Source organism: Lucilia sericata, unplaced genomic scaffold (assembly GCF_015586225.1).
Source record: "Lucilia sericata isolate MDLA Ls3-8-SP2 unplaced genomic scaffold, ASM1558622v1 Contig000012F_arrow, whole genome shotgun sequence".
Taxonomy (NCBI): domain Eukaryota; kingdom Metazoa; phylum Arthropoda; class Insecta; order Diptera; family Calliphoridae; genus Lucilia; species Lucilia sericata.
In genome coordinates this window covers 258,252-275,487 of record NW_023994051.1, presented here as the reverse complement: position 1 = coordinate 275,487, position 17,236 = coordinate 258,252, and the positions used below count along the sequence as shown (strand labels likewise).

At 27.9% G+C, this 17,236-nt stretch overlaps 1 protein-coding gene across 3 annotated transcripts in view; it reads right to left on the bottom strand.

Annotated features, from left to right (window-relative positions):
- LOC119604035 (serine/threonine-protein kinase Doa) overlaps positions 1-17,236 on the bottom strand; it is a 193,369-nt gene that overhangs the window by 54,784 nt on the left and 121,349 nt on the right. For all 3 annotated transcript variants that reach the window (XM_037956496.1, XM_037956428.1, XM_037956437.1), the window contains one exon: positions 5,424-5,616. In XM_037956496.1, coding sequence (XP_037812424.1) covers positions 5,424-5,616 — 193 coding nt within the window. The remainder of the gene's footprint in view (positions 1-5,423; positions 5,617-17,236) is intronic.

The following is a 17,236-nucleotide window of genomic DNA, read 5'->3' as shown; positions in this document are numbered from 1 at the left end:
TCATTTTACCAATAAATTTTATGTGCTCCTTTTTTGGATTAAAATCCCACTACTCCAGATAAATTATAATGTTGATTTGAAATTTAATGAAGAGGGACACTGCTCGATCGATTATATTTTGGATCGTGATAATACGTCAATATTCATAATTCCGTAAAGTAAACAATCACCCCTATTCTGCATTTCGATTACGTTTACGCAGAATACCAAAGTTGCCAAACGGAAAAAATTTCGATTCGAATTAAAATGTAGAATAGGGGTGATTATTCGAATAGCAAATATTTTCTATTGAGATCGCTCGAGTTATATGAATTTTAAATTATAGGTGGCCATTGGACATTAAAATTTCAATCGGTAGGAATGTTATATTCGTATATAGGCATTAATGTGATTTTATAGCGAATTGGGTAAGTTATGGGCCAAACTCTTTAAGAATTTGAAACACCGATAAATTTTAAAAATATATTGTTTTTTCAAATTTCTCTTAATACATAATTTTTTATTTAGTGACGATAAATTGAGTTTCTTTACTAGGGATTATGTATATGGGTCCGTGGATCAATTATAGACCGATCCTAATGAAATTTCGGTAGTCTGATCTAGGTTTACAATTGATTACAATATGATATTGGGTGTATAATAGGGTGATCGACTCGATTTTTCAACCGGTTTTAAAACCGGTTTTTTCTGCTTTACCAGTGTCGGTTTTTTCTTAATGTTGATTTTTCGAATATCGAATAACCCGGTTTTTTCACTTTTTAAAAACCGGTTTCGAATACTTTTATTTGCTTTGTATTCAAAGATTATTTAAATGAACTTTTTAAGTAAATAATAATACAGCCCGTCTAAATTTTAAAAATATTCGAGTCGAGGAACTAGCGTATATTTTTCTACAGCTCCTTTGGTTAAACTTCTTTGATTTTCCTAATTAATTAAAAAAATTTATTTGTAAAATTGATAACTGTTTGATAAAATTTTATCAATCTTAAGATTATATTCCAATTACAATAATTAATTTACGGCTGAAATTTTATGGAAGTGTTGGAATGCTTATGCAAATTTCCTAAACAGGTCTTTTAAAATAAGCTAGGATTACATAGTACCTTATGTTTAACAGAAGTGTCCCACTTTTTTCCTAATTTTTTTTATATTAAAGAAATAATGTAAATCAGACGACTAGATCTAAAGTTATAATCTTTTAAACTGTTAAAAATCATTTCGGGCCATGTTTTATTAATCAAATTTAAACATAAACATTAAGTTTTTTAAATTAAAATATATTTTTTTTATTTATAATGAAAAACCGGTTAACCGGTTTTTTCTGTATTTGAAAAATATCAACCGGTTTTTTTTAAATGTCAACTATTCGAAAACCGGTTTTTGGAAAATGTCGAATAATCGATCACCCTAGTGTATAAACAAGTTTCTGGACCTGTTGTAATTTCAAAATATTTTACCTTTGATTCTAAAATGTTGAGTAGCATTTTAGAATCAATGAAATTTTTAATTGTTTAAAATTATTTTTGAGATCATAACTTGTAATTACATTACTGATCAGATAAAAGCCAGGTTTAGGTCTGTATTTGGAGCAAAAAATTTTTGTAACTATTAAAACTGATAACTTTAACAAGATATTATAAATTTTTAGAATTTTAAACTACTATTCAGTGAAAGAGATCCTCAATAAAGATGATTTTACAAAGATTTATGAAACATTTTTAATATCAAACTGTAAAAATAGTTTTAAATTAAATTTTCTAAATTTTTTTAAAAGTTTCTAAATATAATAAAATGCAAGTAATAAAACAGGGACTAAATTCTGGCATTCGAAACCGATCGAAATCTCAATAGAATTTAAAAAAATTTTATTAGATATTTTGATCACTTTCGAATCCAAGAATTTTGCCCCCGTTTTATACTTGGATTTTATTATTGGTTGATTGTTTAAAATCTGTTAAATATATATATAAATCGTGCAGTTATATATTTTTTTATACTGTGATAGAACAAAAACAAAAATAACAATTCACTCACACTGATCAATGAACTCAGTACTAAACATTTGACAGAAGCAGTCAAGTCAGTCGTCAGAAAACGGTGATGCCATATAGTTTAGCTAAATTTTATAATAATACATACATACTAACTTATACATATGTATATGAAATTCATTTTGTTAATCACTTTTGTTCTTATTTAATACAAACATTTTACATAAATGTTAATTTAGTAAAAAATTAAAAAATAACTTTTAATTACTAATTAAATTTTAGTCATAATAAAATAGTAAACCAGCAAACTCAAAAAAAACAAGTTAGTCATAAATTTGCAAATACATTTTAGTTTCAAGTAACAATATATTCATTTCTATTACAACTCACTAAATAGGCATTATCGAGTTTAACAAAATACTCATCCTGTAGCCAATCACCCGCATAACGAACAAATTGAAATTCACACTCTAAAACTAAATCCAATAGATTGCGGTGCCTACGGGAGGGACGTTTATGCCAGGGTGATATGGAATATTTGTATTCCTCTTCCTCCTCATTATCTACTTCTTTAACAATTGATAAATTAGGCGATTCAATGACTATCGGATGTAGTGGTTGAGGTGGCGGCACTTTTGTTAGGGCAATTTTTTGCACATGTATAATCGGTACATTTGAAGTGACATACTGTTGTATGGCTCTATGCTGGGTGGCAATAATGCCTTCTAATTCATGAAAGAAATCTATTTTGTAGGAAAAAAAAAACTGGGAACGCGCAAACACACAAAACACTAAGAGTAAAGTACGAACTTAAACTAAAGAGGACAATTCAATTAAATTGATATGATTAAATAAACGAAAAAAAAAAACTTTTAAATAAAATGACAAAGTGAAATAAGAGTAAAGAATGAAAAGCATTAAATCTAAAGAAATGTCAAAATAAAAGACAAATTGTTAGTAAATTAAATAGTTGCCAATAATTCATTAGAACAGCATTTAAAAAAGTAAAAACAATTAGTCAAGACACAAACCCAAAACATATCTACAGCAACATGCTCTCTCACACTCTCTTAATGTAAGTTCAAATTAGAAAAGTAACGTATTATATAGAATATTTTATTCCATTATAACTCACTAAATAATCTTCATCATGATCATGAAAATACTCTTCTATTAGCCAATCTTCTTCTATATATTGTTTATACAATACCGATGTCTGATACACCAAATCATCCATATAATCTATTTTTTTAGGTGCCGGCAACTCACGCATTTTAAAATAACACGGTACTTTGGCACTTTCAAAATTATCCAAAGTTAATTGTGATTTTTCTAAATAACGTTTAAAGAATAACATTTTTAAAGATTGCAAATTTTTTCACTTCCGCTGAGAATGCGTTGTCCGTCACTCTTTGCTCTAAATCAACTAAATTGTAGTAAAATTTTCTGCATTTTTTTGGGGGAAATAATTGCTAGACAAACAATGATTTTTTTTATTTGTTTATTTTTTTATAAAATGATTTTTTTATAGAAAATTTAAATTAAAAAAAAAAAACTTGCAGCAAATTTTATAATCACATGCATAGTTTTTTGTTTATTATGCAGCTGAGATGAGTAATTTTATTTAGTGTAATTTTTTTTGGGTAGTTGAGGCGTAGAGGAGAGAGAGAGAGGAAGTAAGAAAATTCGTATCCATCATTTAGTCAAGTTCAATGATGTTTAATTGAAGGTGTTAAGGTTACAAATAGTTCAATTAAATATTTGATTGAAAATATTTTGAGTCTGAGGACGATTTTCTATTAGATAAATTAATTATTGTAGAAATAAGTTTTTATCTTTTTAAAACGTAAACAGTTTTAAACATACAAAGTACTTCTACACAGAGGGAAAAAGAAATATACATCCTGGTACCAAATTGACACCAAATTGTTTATAATTATTCAATACCATCCGTTGTCGAAGTATATACATACGTACTACTACACTATGTAATGTTGACAACATTGCAACAATTCGTTGTCGAAATCTAAATTTTATACACATCTGTTGTCTAAATGTTACCAAACGTGGTAAGCTCACTATTGATAAATAATCCGTTGCCTATAGTGACAACGAATTGTTGCAATGTTGACAACGCAACGTTCTCAACATTGCAACATAGTGTTGTCGTACGTATGTATATAATTTGATAACGGATGTTATTGAAAAATTATAAACTCTTTGGTGTCAATTTGGTACCAGGCGTGTATATTTCTTCTTCCCACTGTGTATGAAATACACATGGAACAATTTACGCCATTTTGCAGATATTTTATAGTTGGCCGTAAAAAATACTTGCAACTTGCATTAATGTAAATAGGTCACGTACTCTATAATATCTTAAAGGTTATTCTCCGAAAACTTATCACCCGATGTTATGGCGATATCAAAAGAAAATGGCAACAAAAATGTCAGAGAAAGTTCAAAATTTGTTTACAAAACTAACAAAAAAGCTTTCGTTTGATATACATTTTTAATAAATAATATAAAGATTATATCCATAAAATATTGAAAGTTTTACACAAATATCAGAAAAGCTTTAATTTTATAAAATTTTATCACAAAAAGCTTAAAGCTTTATGCTTTTGTTATTAAATTAAGGACTGTTAGATAACTGTTTTAAAAATAAAAAAAAAACTTTTAATAATTTTAAAAAGCTTTAATGATATGGGTTTGTAAACTTTACAGGTTTTACAAAATTAAAAGTAAAACTTTAGCGTTTTAAAAGCTTTGTTAACTTCTATAATATATTATAATAACTTAATTCTAATCCTAATACTTATGAAGTTATCAATGGTTTATTTTAGTTTTATTAAGTACTTTTACCATAAAAATATTATTATAAACCTTGAATAACTTTATTAACTGTTTATTAAAACAGCTCTATATTATTTTTACCCAAAACAAAGGTACATATCGTAAAAAATTGGATGGAAAAAATGTCTGCGAAATTTTAAAATTTGTTTGCAAAACTCACGAAAAAGCTTTTGTTTGATCAATATTATAATAAATAATATAAAAATTATATTTTTATGATATGGATTTGTAAACTTTACAGGTTTTACAAATTTAAAAGTAATTAATTAATTATAAAAACAGCTCTATGTTATTTTTACCCAAAAAAAGGTACATATCGTAAAAAATTATGCATTTTTCTTAAAGAATTAATTTAAAAAAAAGTATTTAAAAAAACTAAAAAGAATTTTTTTTTATGTTAAGACAAATTAAATAAAAATCAATATTTAAGAATTATTACTAAAAAAAATTACGTTAATTTTAACTTTTTTTTTTTTTTTTTTTTGCAAAAGAAAAAAAATTCAAAAAGAAAAATATTTGCAATGAAATAAGATAAACCTAACACAAGAACCTGTATATAAAATGAAAAGTTTTTACCTTAGAATGTGATCTCCTATTATTACGTCCACTATCACGTTCATCCTTGGCACGGTCACGATGCCGGCGACGAGAACTTGAATGGGAGGCATCATCTCTGTAACGATATTTATGGACACGACGGCCCGATGTAGGAGACTTACGGTGTGAACGTTTTGAACGTTTTTCACGACGTCGTGATGAACTGTCAAAGCTGAAAATAGAGGGAATTTTAAAGGTTAATGAGGAAAACATAAAATATTTAAATAAAATTATATGTGTATTTTTAAAGGCACAATATACAATGACCTAAATTAATTGTTATAAACAGGTCCACCACTAGGTATTAGATAGTACAGCTCAGTTTGTTTTTGTTTCTCTATTTTTAAGATTTTTGTTTTGTTTTCGTCTGGCTATTCGTTGTTTCTTGTTTTCTCTTGCTTTTTAACAACTGCTCTCTAAATATTTGTTAAAGACTGTTTATTTATTTATATTTTCTTTGTTTTTAAACAAATTATTCACCATAAAATGTATTTTGATTTGAAAACAATTTATTTATTTTTGAATAAATTGACGTTAAAAAAAGTTTTCAAATAAATTTAAAAAGCTCTCTTGGATTAAGTGAATAGAAAACTGAATACACTTGTAGAATTTTTTTGTTGAAATAATTAATAAAAATTACACATACTTTAGTAGTCTTATTTTTAAACCGAAATTGTTAAAATTTTTGCCCAACATTAAGTTATATTTAAAACACATGATCCCACTTGCTATTTTATCCGATAAATTTTCTATATATATAATTTTTATTTAATTAAATAAAAATATAAATTTGTTCTCAAATATTGTTTATTTTACTACAATTGTTTTTAAAAGCTTAAATACTACTAAGAATAAAATTATGTTCTTTTGATGGCTTATGCCATGCCACCCAAACAAATAACCAACCAACCAATGAATCTATCTATCCATTCAAATATTTAGACTCCTCTTCCGTCCCTATGCCTACCTGTTTTCTTAATTTTCAATTGCATTTATTCTTTTTTCAAAAACAAAACATAAAATTTTTTACATTTTTATTTAATAAATTTTGCAATTAAATTATCTATCTTTGGCTGAATAAATGTACCTCGATGACGTTTTTTCATTCAATAGGTCAGCAGCATCAGCCAGTTGTCTAGAGATATACAGACGTAAAAATATAAATTGAATTGATAAATAGGCAAATTTGTGATGAAAAACAAGTAGAATAAATATTTTTGATTCTATAAAATTTCTATAGATTTTCTTACATTTTTGTTGAAAAAAAAAAAAATTGAAAAGGAAAAATGTATTTGTTTTAAAATGGTTTCAGATTTTAGGTTGCTAAATATTATTATTGTGGCAACATGTTGGTTTTGTGATGGCTAGCGACATAATAATCAGACCTATTTGAAAATTCAAACCTTTATGTTTCTAGCAACATGTTTCAATAAGCACTAGTATTTTCGGATTCATAATAATTATTAAAAGTCACATATCTACGCAGAGGGAAAAGAAAATATACACGCCTGGTACATCAAAGAGATTATAATTTTTCAATAACATCCGTTGTCAAAGTATATACATACGTACAACAACACTATGTAATATTGACAACGCAACGTTGTCAACATTGAAACAATTCGTTGTCGAAATCTAAATTCTATACACATCCGTTGTCTAAATGTTAAACGTGGTAAGCTCACTATTAACAACGGATTGTTTGTCAATAGTGAGCTTACAAAGTTTGGTAAAATGCGAGGTTCGGCCAATGTTTGGTGTTCAGCGAAATTTAGACCGAACACCGAACTTTTTATGAAATTTTTATTTATGATATTTTTACATCATCAAAATACTGAAAATGTGTTTACAGAAGTGATAGAAGTGGAAAGAATTAACGTACATCTTGGTTGTACCATAAAATATAACCAAAATTTAAGCCCGAAAACTAAATTTCCTATATACATATAGACAATGTCGTGTCAAATGACCCATTTTTTTTCAAAAACCTCCCTTTTTTTACTTATTTGATAGCTTATACAATCTCCTATAAGGGCTAGATTCTTATTCTAAAACGATCTAGACATGTCTGCCTGCCTGTCTCATGAAAGCACGATAGAACCTAAACGGGAGTAGGTAAAGAGACAATTTCCTTAAATATTGTTGCAGTTTGAAAATGGACAAAATCGGTTTGTATTTGAATGTGGCCTCCAGCTAAGGTCCGTTTTAGAAAATGATTTTACCGTTCATAATAGGCTTAAAAATACTACAGTCAAACTCGCTTATAACGAACTCGGTTATTACGAACTACTTCTCGCTTATAACGAATCATGGGACAAAACAAAATTTTTCATTCCCTCAAATAGAATTTCATACAATTTTGCTTATTTTATAAGGAACTTTAAAAATTATATTTTTTATTAGAAATTTATCACTCTCTGAAATTCGAAATTAGTCCATAATTGACCCAAGTCCCCTCTTCCAGAAATCTAAATGTTGTCCTTAATTTGCTTTTAATGTTACAAATTTGTTACTTTTTAATCATAAATTAATTTTCCATTTAATAGCAAAAATGTTCGTGTTCACCGAACTTCGAAAACAGAACAAGGTTCGGGTTCGGTCGAACTTTAAAATTTACAGAAGTTGGACTTCAGTACCGAACGAAATTTTGAGTTCGATCGGACTCATGCCATATGAATTAAACGCAAGAAATTTGTATATCTGGAAAACGATTAAAGCTAGAATTCTCAAATTTTTGCACGGGAAACATTAAAAACCATATGAACGTTTGGGAAAAACGCCCCCTATTGCTAGTTTTTTCCCAAATTGTTGGATTTCAATATTGCTCGTGCAAAAATTTGAGAATTCTAGCTCACATGGTTTTCAATATATATGAAATTTTTGCGGACAATAGGGGGCATGCGTCACGCCCCCTATTGCTAGTCCGCCCATTTTCTAATATGAATTAAATACAAAAATTCATATATATGTGAAACCAATAGAGCTAGAATTCTCAAATTTTGCACTGGAAACGTTGAAATTCATATGGTGGTAAATGGCCGGATTAGCAATACGGGGCGTGGCACCTTCCATATTAATTAAATACATTTTGTATATGTAGGAAGATATTGGAGCTTGAATCCTCAAATTTTCCACGAACGACTTTGACATCCATGTAAACATTTGGGTTATAAATGGGCGAAATATTATTTATAAAAAAATATAACATATGTTGCTAACAACATGTTGCAAAATATAATTATTATCAATAAAGTCAGTTACTGTTTTAATTGATGTTAAAGCTTCAGAGTTGGGGAAAAATGTTGTCACAAACATTTAACATATTTTTTAAAATACTAACAAAGTACCACCTTTTTTCATAATTGTATAATGGAATTTAAATATATAAACTTTTATGTTGCTGGCAACATGTTGCAAAATATACTTGCTACTCAATTAAGTCTAATAGTCCATAATCAAATTTGTAAACATTTTATTTAACGTAAGTTGTCTACATTTTATATACATGGAGTAGGACAGAACTTCCTATGAATGTTGTTAAGAGCAAGAAGATTTAGCAACATGTTGCTAAAGAAAACTTAAGCAGTTTTATTCATAAAACTTGCTAAACAACAACAATGTTGCTTAAAAAAGATTATTGACCTATTAAAGCGGAAATCTTTTAATTACAATCGATTAATTTGACCATAACGGTCTAGTAATATTAACAATAAATTTTAATAATAGTTTTACACCATTAACCTAAAGGCAAACTAAAATAATTAGGCCTTAAGCTAATATTTGTAATTTGATAACTAATAAACTTAATTAATAGTTCAATAAAAAATGTTTGCAAAACATTAAACCTAAAAGACCTTAGGTGTTAGATAGCTTTAAAGAGAATTAAAAATAATAAATAAAAAAATCATAATAAAAACAGGTGGCGTCTATAGAAATAAAGTAGTCATTTATCAAGTTACAAATGAAGGTTTTTTCATTGGTAATTGCAGCTGATTTAAAAAAAAATAGAAATCAATTTTAGTTTTAAATTCTCATTGAACACTTATTAACTGCAAGCTTACGGGCCAAAAGCCAAAGTAGCAAAAAGTGGAAAATATAACTTAAACCACGCATAAATATAGTTAATTAATTTGTTTATATAAACATAACATGCAAATTGAATCGAATTTATTTTCAACCAAATAGGCGTATCAGACAAGGCAATCTTCCAAAACAAAATACAACAAATATTAAATAGGCAAATTTGAAAAAAAATAAAGACTAAAAATTAATTCTAATCCCATGAATAGAACATAAATTTAAACGCCGGCGCCAAAAAAAGTATATATTTACAATAAACTCGTAAATCATAAAAATGTTTTATTTGTTTAATAAATAATGAAAATAATAAAAAAATTAATATGATTCACAGTTATTAGAGAAATAAATAACGGACAACAGCTTCTTTTTTTTATTATTTTTGTTCAAACGTATAAGTACTTAGATGTTTTTGTTAATAAATTTTTATTATTTTTTTCACATTTTTATTATTTTTTAGCTAGAGAAAATCAAAATAAGATTGTTTTTTTTTTATTGTATTTTATTTTTATTAAATGTTTTTCTTAAAACATTTATGGTCATGTTGGTGTTTTTGAAATATAAATATTTTAAAATAGTATAATTTGTTGTGTTATGACACAGAGTCATAAATGTTTGTCTATATTTGGTTAATTTTATATAGCGGGTGTTTATTTTAAAACTGGTTTCACGGTTTATGCAATTTTGTATTAATAATTTTATAAGTTCAGCAACATGTTGCTAAAGAACATATATAAAGCTAAGGTGTTGAGGGAAATAATCCCTTCAGCAATATTATTATTTAAAATTAATAAACGTATTAATAAAAAAAATCAAAGAAATCAATTTAATGTTAATAAAAATTAATAATATTAAATTCCTATTATTTTAAGCAACATGTTGCTGGCAAGATTTATTTTTGTATGTTATTTAATGACTAACACAATATAATTTTATTTAATACATTTTCTCACCTAATTAATTTTATACTATAAACGAATTTTTTTTAATTATATTTGACATTTTATATTTATACACCTGTCAGTTAGTGTTTTGCTTAAAACTATTCGTTTGTTCAGTGTGAAAATGAACTTTTCAAAATTGTATGCCCAATCAAATTTATTTAATACACAAAATATTTTCTTAAATATACATACGACAGTTTTCTTTTTCTTTTTTGCTTTCTCAATAAAATATAGACATTATGTGAAATTATTTTCTAACAAAATTTATAAATATTTATTTGCTGGTGTATTTTAATTAGAACAAAAACACATTAAATATTTATTATATGTTTCTGCTATTGGGAGTAGCGTTATTTTAATATATTAGAATCTAAAATGAAGACAATGACGTCAGAGACTTTTAGCGGCTTTTTAATAACGCCTTAAATGAACTTTTGATGTCGGCTACTTTTATATTAAGTCTTTGAGATAGAAATGTATATATATATATTTTTTTGTTTAATATGCACTTGAGATTTGTTGAGGTTTTTATGTTTATTTAAAAAAAGTGAACGGTTATAAAATCAGCTCTATAGTTTTTGTTGACTCTAGGGATTATTTTATATTATTTGATAAAATACATTGTAGTAAATGAATAACTCTTATGGTTGCCAATATAGTGTGAATATATGCTTATGCATACATATTTCAAAAATATCAGAAATAAACTATTTATGTTTCTAGCAACATGTTGTAAAACGCTATTAAAACATTGTTTGGAATTTGTGACATGCAACAAATATAATTTATTGTTTCACACTTTGTTGTTGCAGATACATGAAAGATTCATTTCACATAAGTTTAACACATGAACAGAGTACTACTTTTGTAAGATTTGTACTTATTTTACGTTACTTAATGGGATTTGACAACAGATCGCATAAAATATTGCAGAAATATTAATTTTGCTAACAATATATAGCAAAACATACTTATTGAATTAAAACCACTTTGTATTTGAGAAACATTTCCATTATTTAATTGGAAAATGTTTTCATGCAACAAATAGTTAAGTTTCAGTTCAGTTTTAATTCAGTTCTAGTTCAGTTCTGGTTCACTTCTAGTTCAGTTTTGAGTTCAGTTCTAGTTCAATTTTGAGCTCAGTTATAGTTTAGTTCTAGGTTAGTTCTAGTTCAGTTCTAGTTCAGTTCTAGTTCTGTTCTAGTTCAGTTCTAGTTCAGTTCTAGTTCAGTTCTAGTTCAGTTCTAGTTCAGTTCTAGTTCAGTTCTAGTTCAGTTCTAGTTCAGTTCTAGTTCAGTTCTAGTTCAGTTCTAGTTCAGTTCTAGTTCAGTTCTAGTTCAGTTCTAGTTCAGTTCTAGTTCAGTTCTAGTTCTAGTTCAGTTCTAGTTCAGTTCTAGTTCAGTTCTAGTTCAGTTCTAGTTCAGTTCTAGTTCAGTTCTAGTTCAGTTCTAGTTCAGTTCTAGTTCAGTTCTAGTTCAGTTCTATTTCAGTTCTATTTCAGTTCTATTTCAGTTCTATTTCAGTTCTATTTCAGTTCTAGTTCAGTTCTAGTTCAGTTCTAGTTCAATTCTAGTTCAGTTCTAGTTCAGTTCTAGTTCAGTTCTAGTTCAGTTCTAGTTCAGTTCTAGTTCAGTTCTAGTTCAGTTCTAGTTCAGTTCTAGTTCAGTTCTAGTTCAGTTCTAGTTCAGTTCTAGTTCAGTTCTAGTTCAGTTCTAGTTCAGTTCTAGTTCAGTTCTAGTTCAGTTCTAGTTCAGTTCTAGTTCAGTTCTAGTTCAGTTCTAGTTCAGTTCTAGTTCAGTTCTAGTTCAGTTCTAGTTCAGTTCTAGTTCAGTTCTAGTTCAGTTCTAGTTCAGTTCTAGTTAGTTCTAGTTCAGTTCTAGTTCAGTTCTAGTTCAGTTCTAGTTCAGTTCTAGTTCAATTCTAGTTCAGTTCTAGTTCAATTCTAGTTCAGTTCTAGTTTAGTTCTAGTTCAGTTCTAGTTCAGTTCTAGTTCAGTTCTAGTTCAGTTCTAGTTCAGTTCTAGTTCAGTTCTAGTTCAGTTCTAATTCAGTTTTAGTTCAGTTCTAGTTTAGTTCTAGTTCAGTTCTAGTTCAGTTCTAGTTCAGTTCTAGTTCAGTTCTAGTTCAGTTCTAGTTCAGTTCTAGTTCTGTTCTAGTTCTGTTCTAGTTCAGTTCTAGATCAGTTCTAGTTCAGAAATAATTGAGCAAGATATATATTTAATTATTTAACCAGGGGGCATTTTAAGTCATAATTTTAACACAGTAATGACATTGGTACTTATCACGCTCACTGACAAGTAGGAAGTTAGGTAAGCACTTTGGTACTACTATCGCCTGCGTATAAGGAGTTAAGTAAGTAGGTTAAATAATGACTTTAAATGCTATTAAGTACAGTTTAGCATTTTAAGCTCTTACTTGTTTATGAAAGTTTTGTGCAGAGAATGTTAAAACTTTGGCAAGGAATTGAAATTGATGTTTTTGACAATACAAATAAAGTACTACTTCAGCAACGTTTTCCTACAATTTCTATAAGAAGTTAAACAAAGCCTAAAATAAACGGCTTACTTTCCATGGCTACTCTGCCCTATTCTACCTTATATAACTTTACCCACTCAGCCCACTTTTTAACTCATTTAAACATACGAAAAACCAACGCCCTGTCATATCTAGAAAAAAATACTAAAGCCGATATCAACAAACCCTCTTTAAAACACCAACTGTTTAATCTAATAAAAAAATACAAAAACAAAATAAATTTATTTAAAACAAATACAACTTAAACCTTAATGCAAGTATTGCAAAAATAAATAAATATATATTTTTTTATTAAAAAAAAAACTAGAAACACCTTTTAGTATTTTTTGCTACAAAATGTTGACAAATCAAAGTCACAAACCTACACACTTAATTTTTTTGCTATAAAAGAAAAAAGGAGGCAACGATGTGATTCTACGTAGAGACGGACACAACTACAGACAGTCAAACACCCAGCCAAATAGTCAGTCATGGTTTATTAAATAAATATAGTATTTTTTTATTACACTTTGTTTGTCTTAATTAATTACCTTAACAAATAATTATAGTTAATAAATGTGTAGAAGCAAAAAAATCATTTATACATAAATTATTTATTTGTTATTTTGAAAAATCATAAATAATTCATAAATAAATTATGTACGTAAATAATTGTTAGTCAGTGTATGAAAAGAAAAAAACATATTTGTTCACACTGCAGCAGAAGTTCATACTACATACTTCAGACTTTAACTGAGTCTGAAATTGTGGTAGCTTTTTTTATTAGGTTTATTTAACAACTTTTTTTTTGTTAATTGTTTTAGTTTTTTTCTTCTCAATTTTATTTAACATTGACACAATTTATTGAAATAAAGATACAACATTATTTATAAAAGATTATAATTAACTATAAGAAAACAAAAAACTGAAAAACTGAGATAAATGAATAAGAAAAAAAAAATTAATTAATTTGGAATAGTTTGATATTTTATAAAATAACGCAATTGAAATAATGCAAATCATATGAGTAATATTGAAAACCATGTTAAACTTTCTGATGCAGATAATCACAAAAAAACAAAAGATAAGTTTTGATCTTTTAAGGCCTAATTTTTGATTTACGAAAAAAAAAAATCAATTTACATTCCATTTCAAAAATCTCAAACATCATAAACACACCCTATAAATCATTGCTTTTTTAATGTTAATTGAAAAAGTATTTATAATTTGAAAGAAAGTCAGTTTTTTTTTAAGTGTTCGTTCATTTGTTTTATAATGATTTATTTTGTATGCGCATGAGCAACTGATCGATATTTTTTTTTTACAAAATAACAATTGTAACGAAATTCCGGACATAGTTAAAGAAATATAATAAAAAACAAAATACAACAAATGTGCAAAAAAAGATACAAAATTTTAAAAGTCTTTGTTAAAACAAAAACTTTGAATTGTTTTTGTGCTAAATTTTTTAACAATGAACGTAAAAACTTAAAATTAACCATAAAATGAGAAAAAGGGTTAAGATACAAAATTTGTTGTTATTTCTTAACAAAAAGTGTCTAGAAATGTTACAAGTTCGTTATAAACATGTTGCCAGTAACATTTTGTAAATTAAATCTATATAAATAAAAGAGTAATGTTTGTTCGTAATCGATAAACTCAGGAACTAAGGCACCTGATAGGACAAAACTTCAAATATATATTCCAAGGATCGTGAAAAGTTATTTTAAAATGTGATGTGTAGATCTTTACGTGTAGAGTCCACATAGCTTAGCATGGGCCTGCAAAGCGGACCGGACGCCACTAGTCATTAATAAAAGTGATTGGGTAGTCCCAGTCAAGACATAAAGGTTGTTCTTGTTTTTTTTTTTTTTTTGCAAAAGTTGCTTAGGAATGTTGCCGAGTTCGATATCGACCTATTGTCAGCAACATTCTGTAAATTAACTCTTGAATAAAAAGTGATTGGACTATCACCCAGTACTTCGGGGAGACAGTCCCAATCTAACTATAAAACCTACCACATAGGGTTACCCCCAGCCACCCATCAACCTACATGACTATTTTGTTTAACATTTATCTGTTCTAGGAGGAAGTTAATTGCCCTCCATAGATTACAAAGAGACAGTCAGAGAGCTAGTCAAAAGGTCATGGCAATAAATAATTTCATTTTTCTTTTAGTTAGGGAAAATAAGGAGACGATCGTCTTTGCTCTCGCTTTCGTCACCTACTGGATGGGATGGTCTCCTACTGTTCCCCTTAAGGCTAATGTCGTACTTGTGGTCTAGGTCTCTATAATACCCAGCACATAATCAACTGCTCAGTCAACCCAACTTCGCTTTGTGGGTGCAGAACCCTCTGAGTAGTTTACACAGGCCAAACAATTTTTAACCCAGAGACCAAAGTATACTTTTCAAAATATATCAATCTCGATATTTCGAAGAGAGAAGATATAGCAGTGATTAAACTGTTTAAAGACAACAGATTGGATTTTCAGATTTCATGCTTTTATAGCGATTCAAATATGGCCAAAAACGGGATTTTTTCAAACATCATGACACAATATCCGGAAAACCTGATGTGGTGGATCCCAATCTGTGGAAAGATTCGGATTAAATCTAAGGACAGATTCGGATTCAACGCTGCACAGTTCGTTAGCAAAGTGCACTTTGGTATCTGAGAAAAGATTCGGATGAAATCTAAGGACAAATTCGGATTCAACGCTGCTCAATTCGTTAGCAAAGTGCACTTTGGTATCTCATTTCGGTCTAAACTTTACTTTGATCAATAGATTATGGACACATAATTAGACGTATCGATAATAATACCCTGAGTAGATTACACAGGCCAAAATCATTTAACCAAAGCAGTTATGGGGGGTGATGATTACACAAAGTAATTTATTACATGGTCAATTACAATTACTTGTAATGTGTAATTGAGTAACAACCAATTACAAATACTTGTATTTGTAATTGAAGTTTTGCCAATTACAATTACTTTTAATGTGTAATTGACCAATGACCAATTACAGTTACTTGTAATTGTAATTGAAGTTTTGCCAATAACAATTATTTGTAATTGTAATTGAAGTTTCCAAAATTACTTGTAATTGTCATTAAGGTATTACTTATTACTAATTACATGTAATTATAAGGAACAAAATTCACAATTACAAGTAATTGTAATTGGAAATTCTTCAATTACAATTACAGGTAATTGTAATTGGCAAAACTTCAATTACCAATTGGGCAGGGCTGAATCCGAATCTGGCCTCAAAATGTATGAAACACGATATCTCGACGAAAGAAGATTAACAGTGATCATACCTTTAAACTCTAGGTTTCGACTTTTAGTGTTATTGTTAAGTTTAAGTTGTAACAACAACAACAATAAAAGTATGTTCTTAGGGGACATTTTATTTAAATTCAATTCAAATTTTAAACTTCACTAATTTCCGCCTATTGAGGGTTAAAACAAAAATCTCTGATTTCTACCAGACACTTTGACGCTTGAATTGTGCGAATGTGTTTTTAATCTCCAACATTAGAGAAGAAAAAAACGAACATAATATCAGTTCCCCCCACCAACCCAAAACTCCATATTACGGAGTATTATGAACTTTAAAACAATATAAAAGTTGAGTTTTTTTTTCAAATTAGCCTCCATCTGTGTTGCTGTACAATAAGTGATCTTAAGAAGAAAAAACATACTGGTCAGTCACACAGATTTTAACCAATTTTCTATATTCCTTAAACAAAATGATTTATTAGCTACAACAACAGCAATAACAATAACGAGGGTTTTTTTTTTTTTTGTCTAAAGTATTGTCAGTCAGTATGATCAATATGATCGATGTAATCAATCAATTCTAGTAAACACGAAAGAATATAGAAAACTGTAATACAAACAAGTAAATGGAGGCTGTTATATAGACTTAATAGAGAGTCAGTTACAAATCCAACAGCAGCAGCAACAAAAATAATAAACAACCATTAACAACAATTGTTAAAATAAGTAATAATAATTGCAACATAATCTGTTTTTTTTTTTTTTGTTAATTTTTCTTATAAGAAAACAAGTGGTCAAGTCTATACTTGTAAAAAAGCACTTTATTGTAAATAAAGAAAAATATATATTTCAAATGTTGTCGTCAATACACAAAAACTCCTTTCCCCACATAGACAATTTATTTGTAGTAAAACTATTGTGATTTTTTAGTTTTTGTTGAGATTTTTATGGGGATTAAAAGGAAAAACTA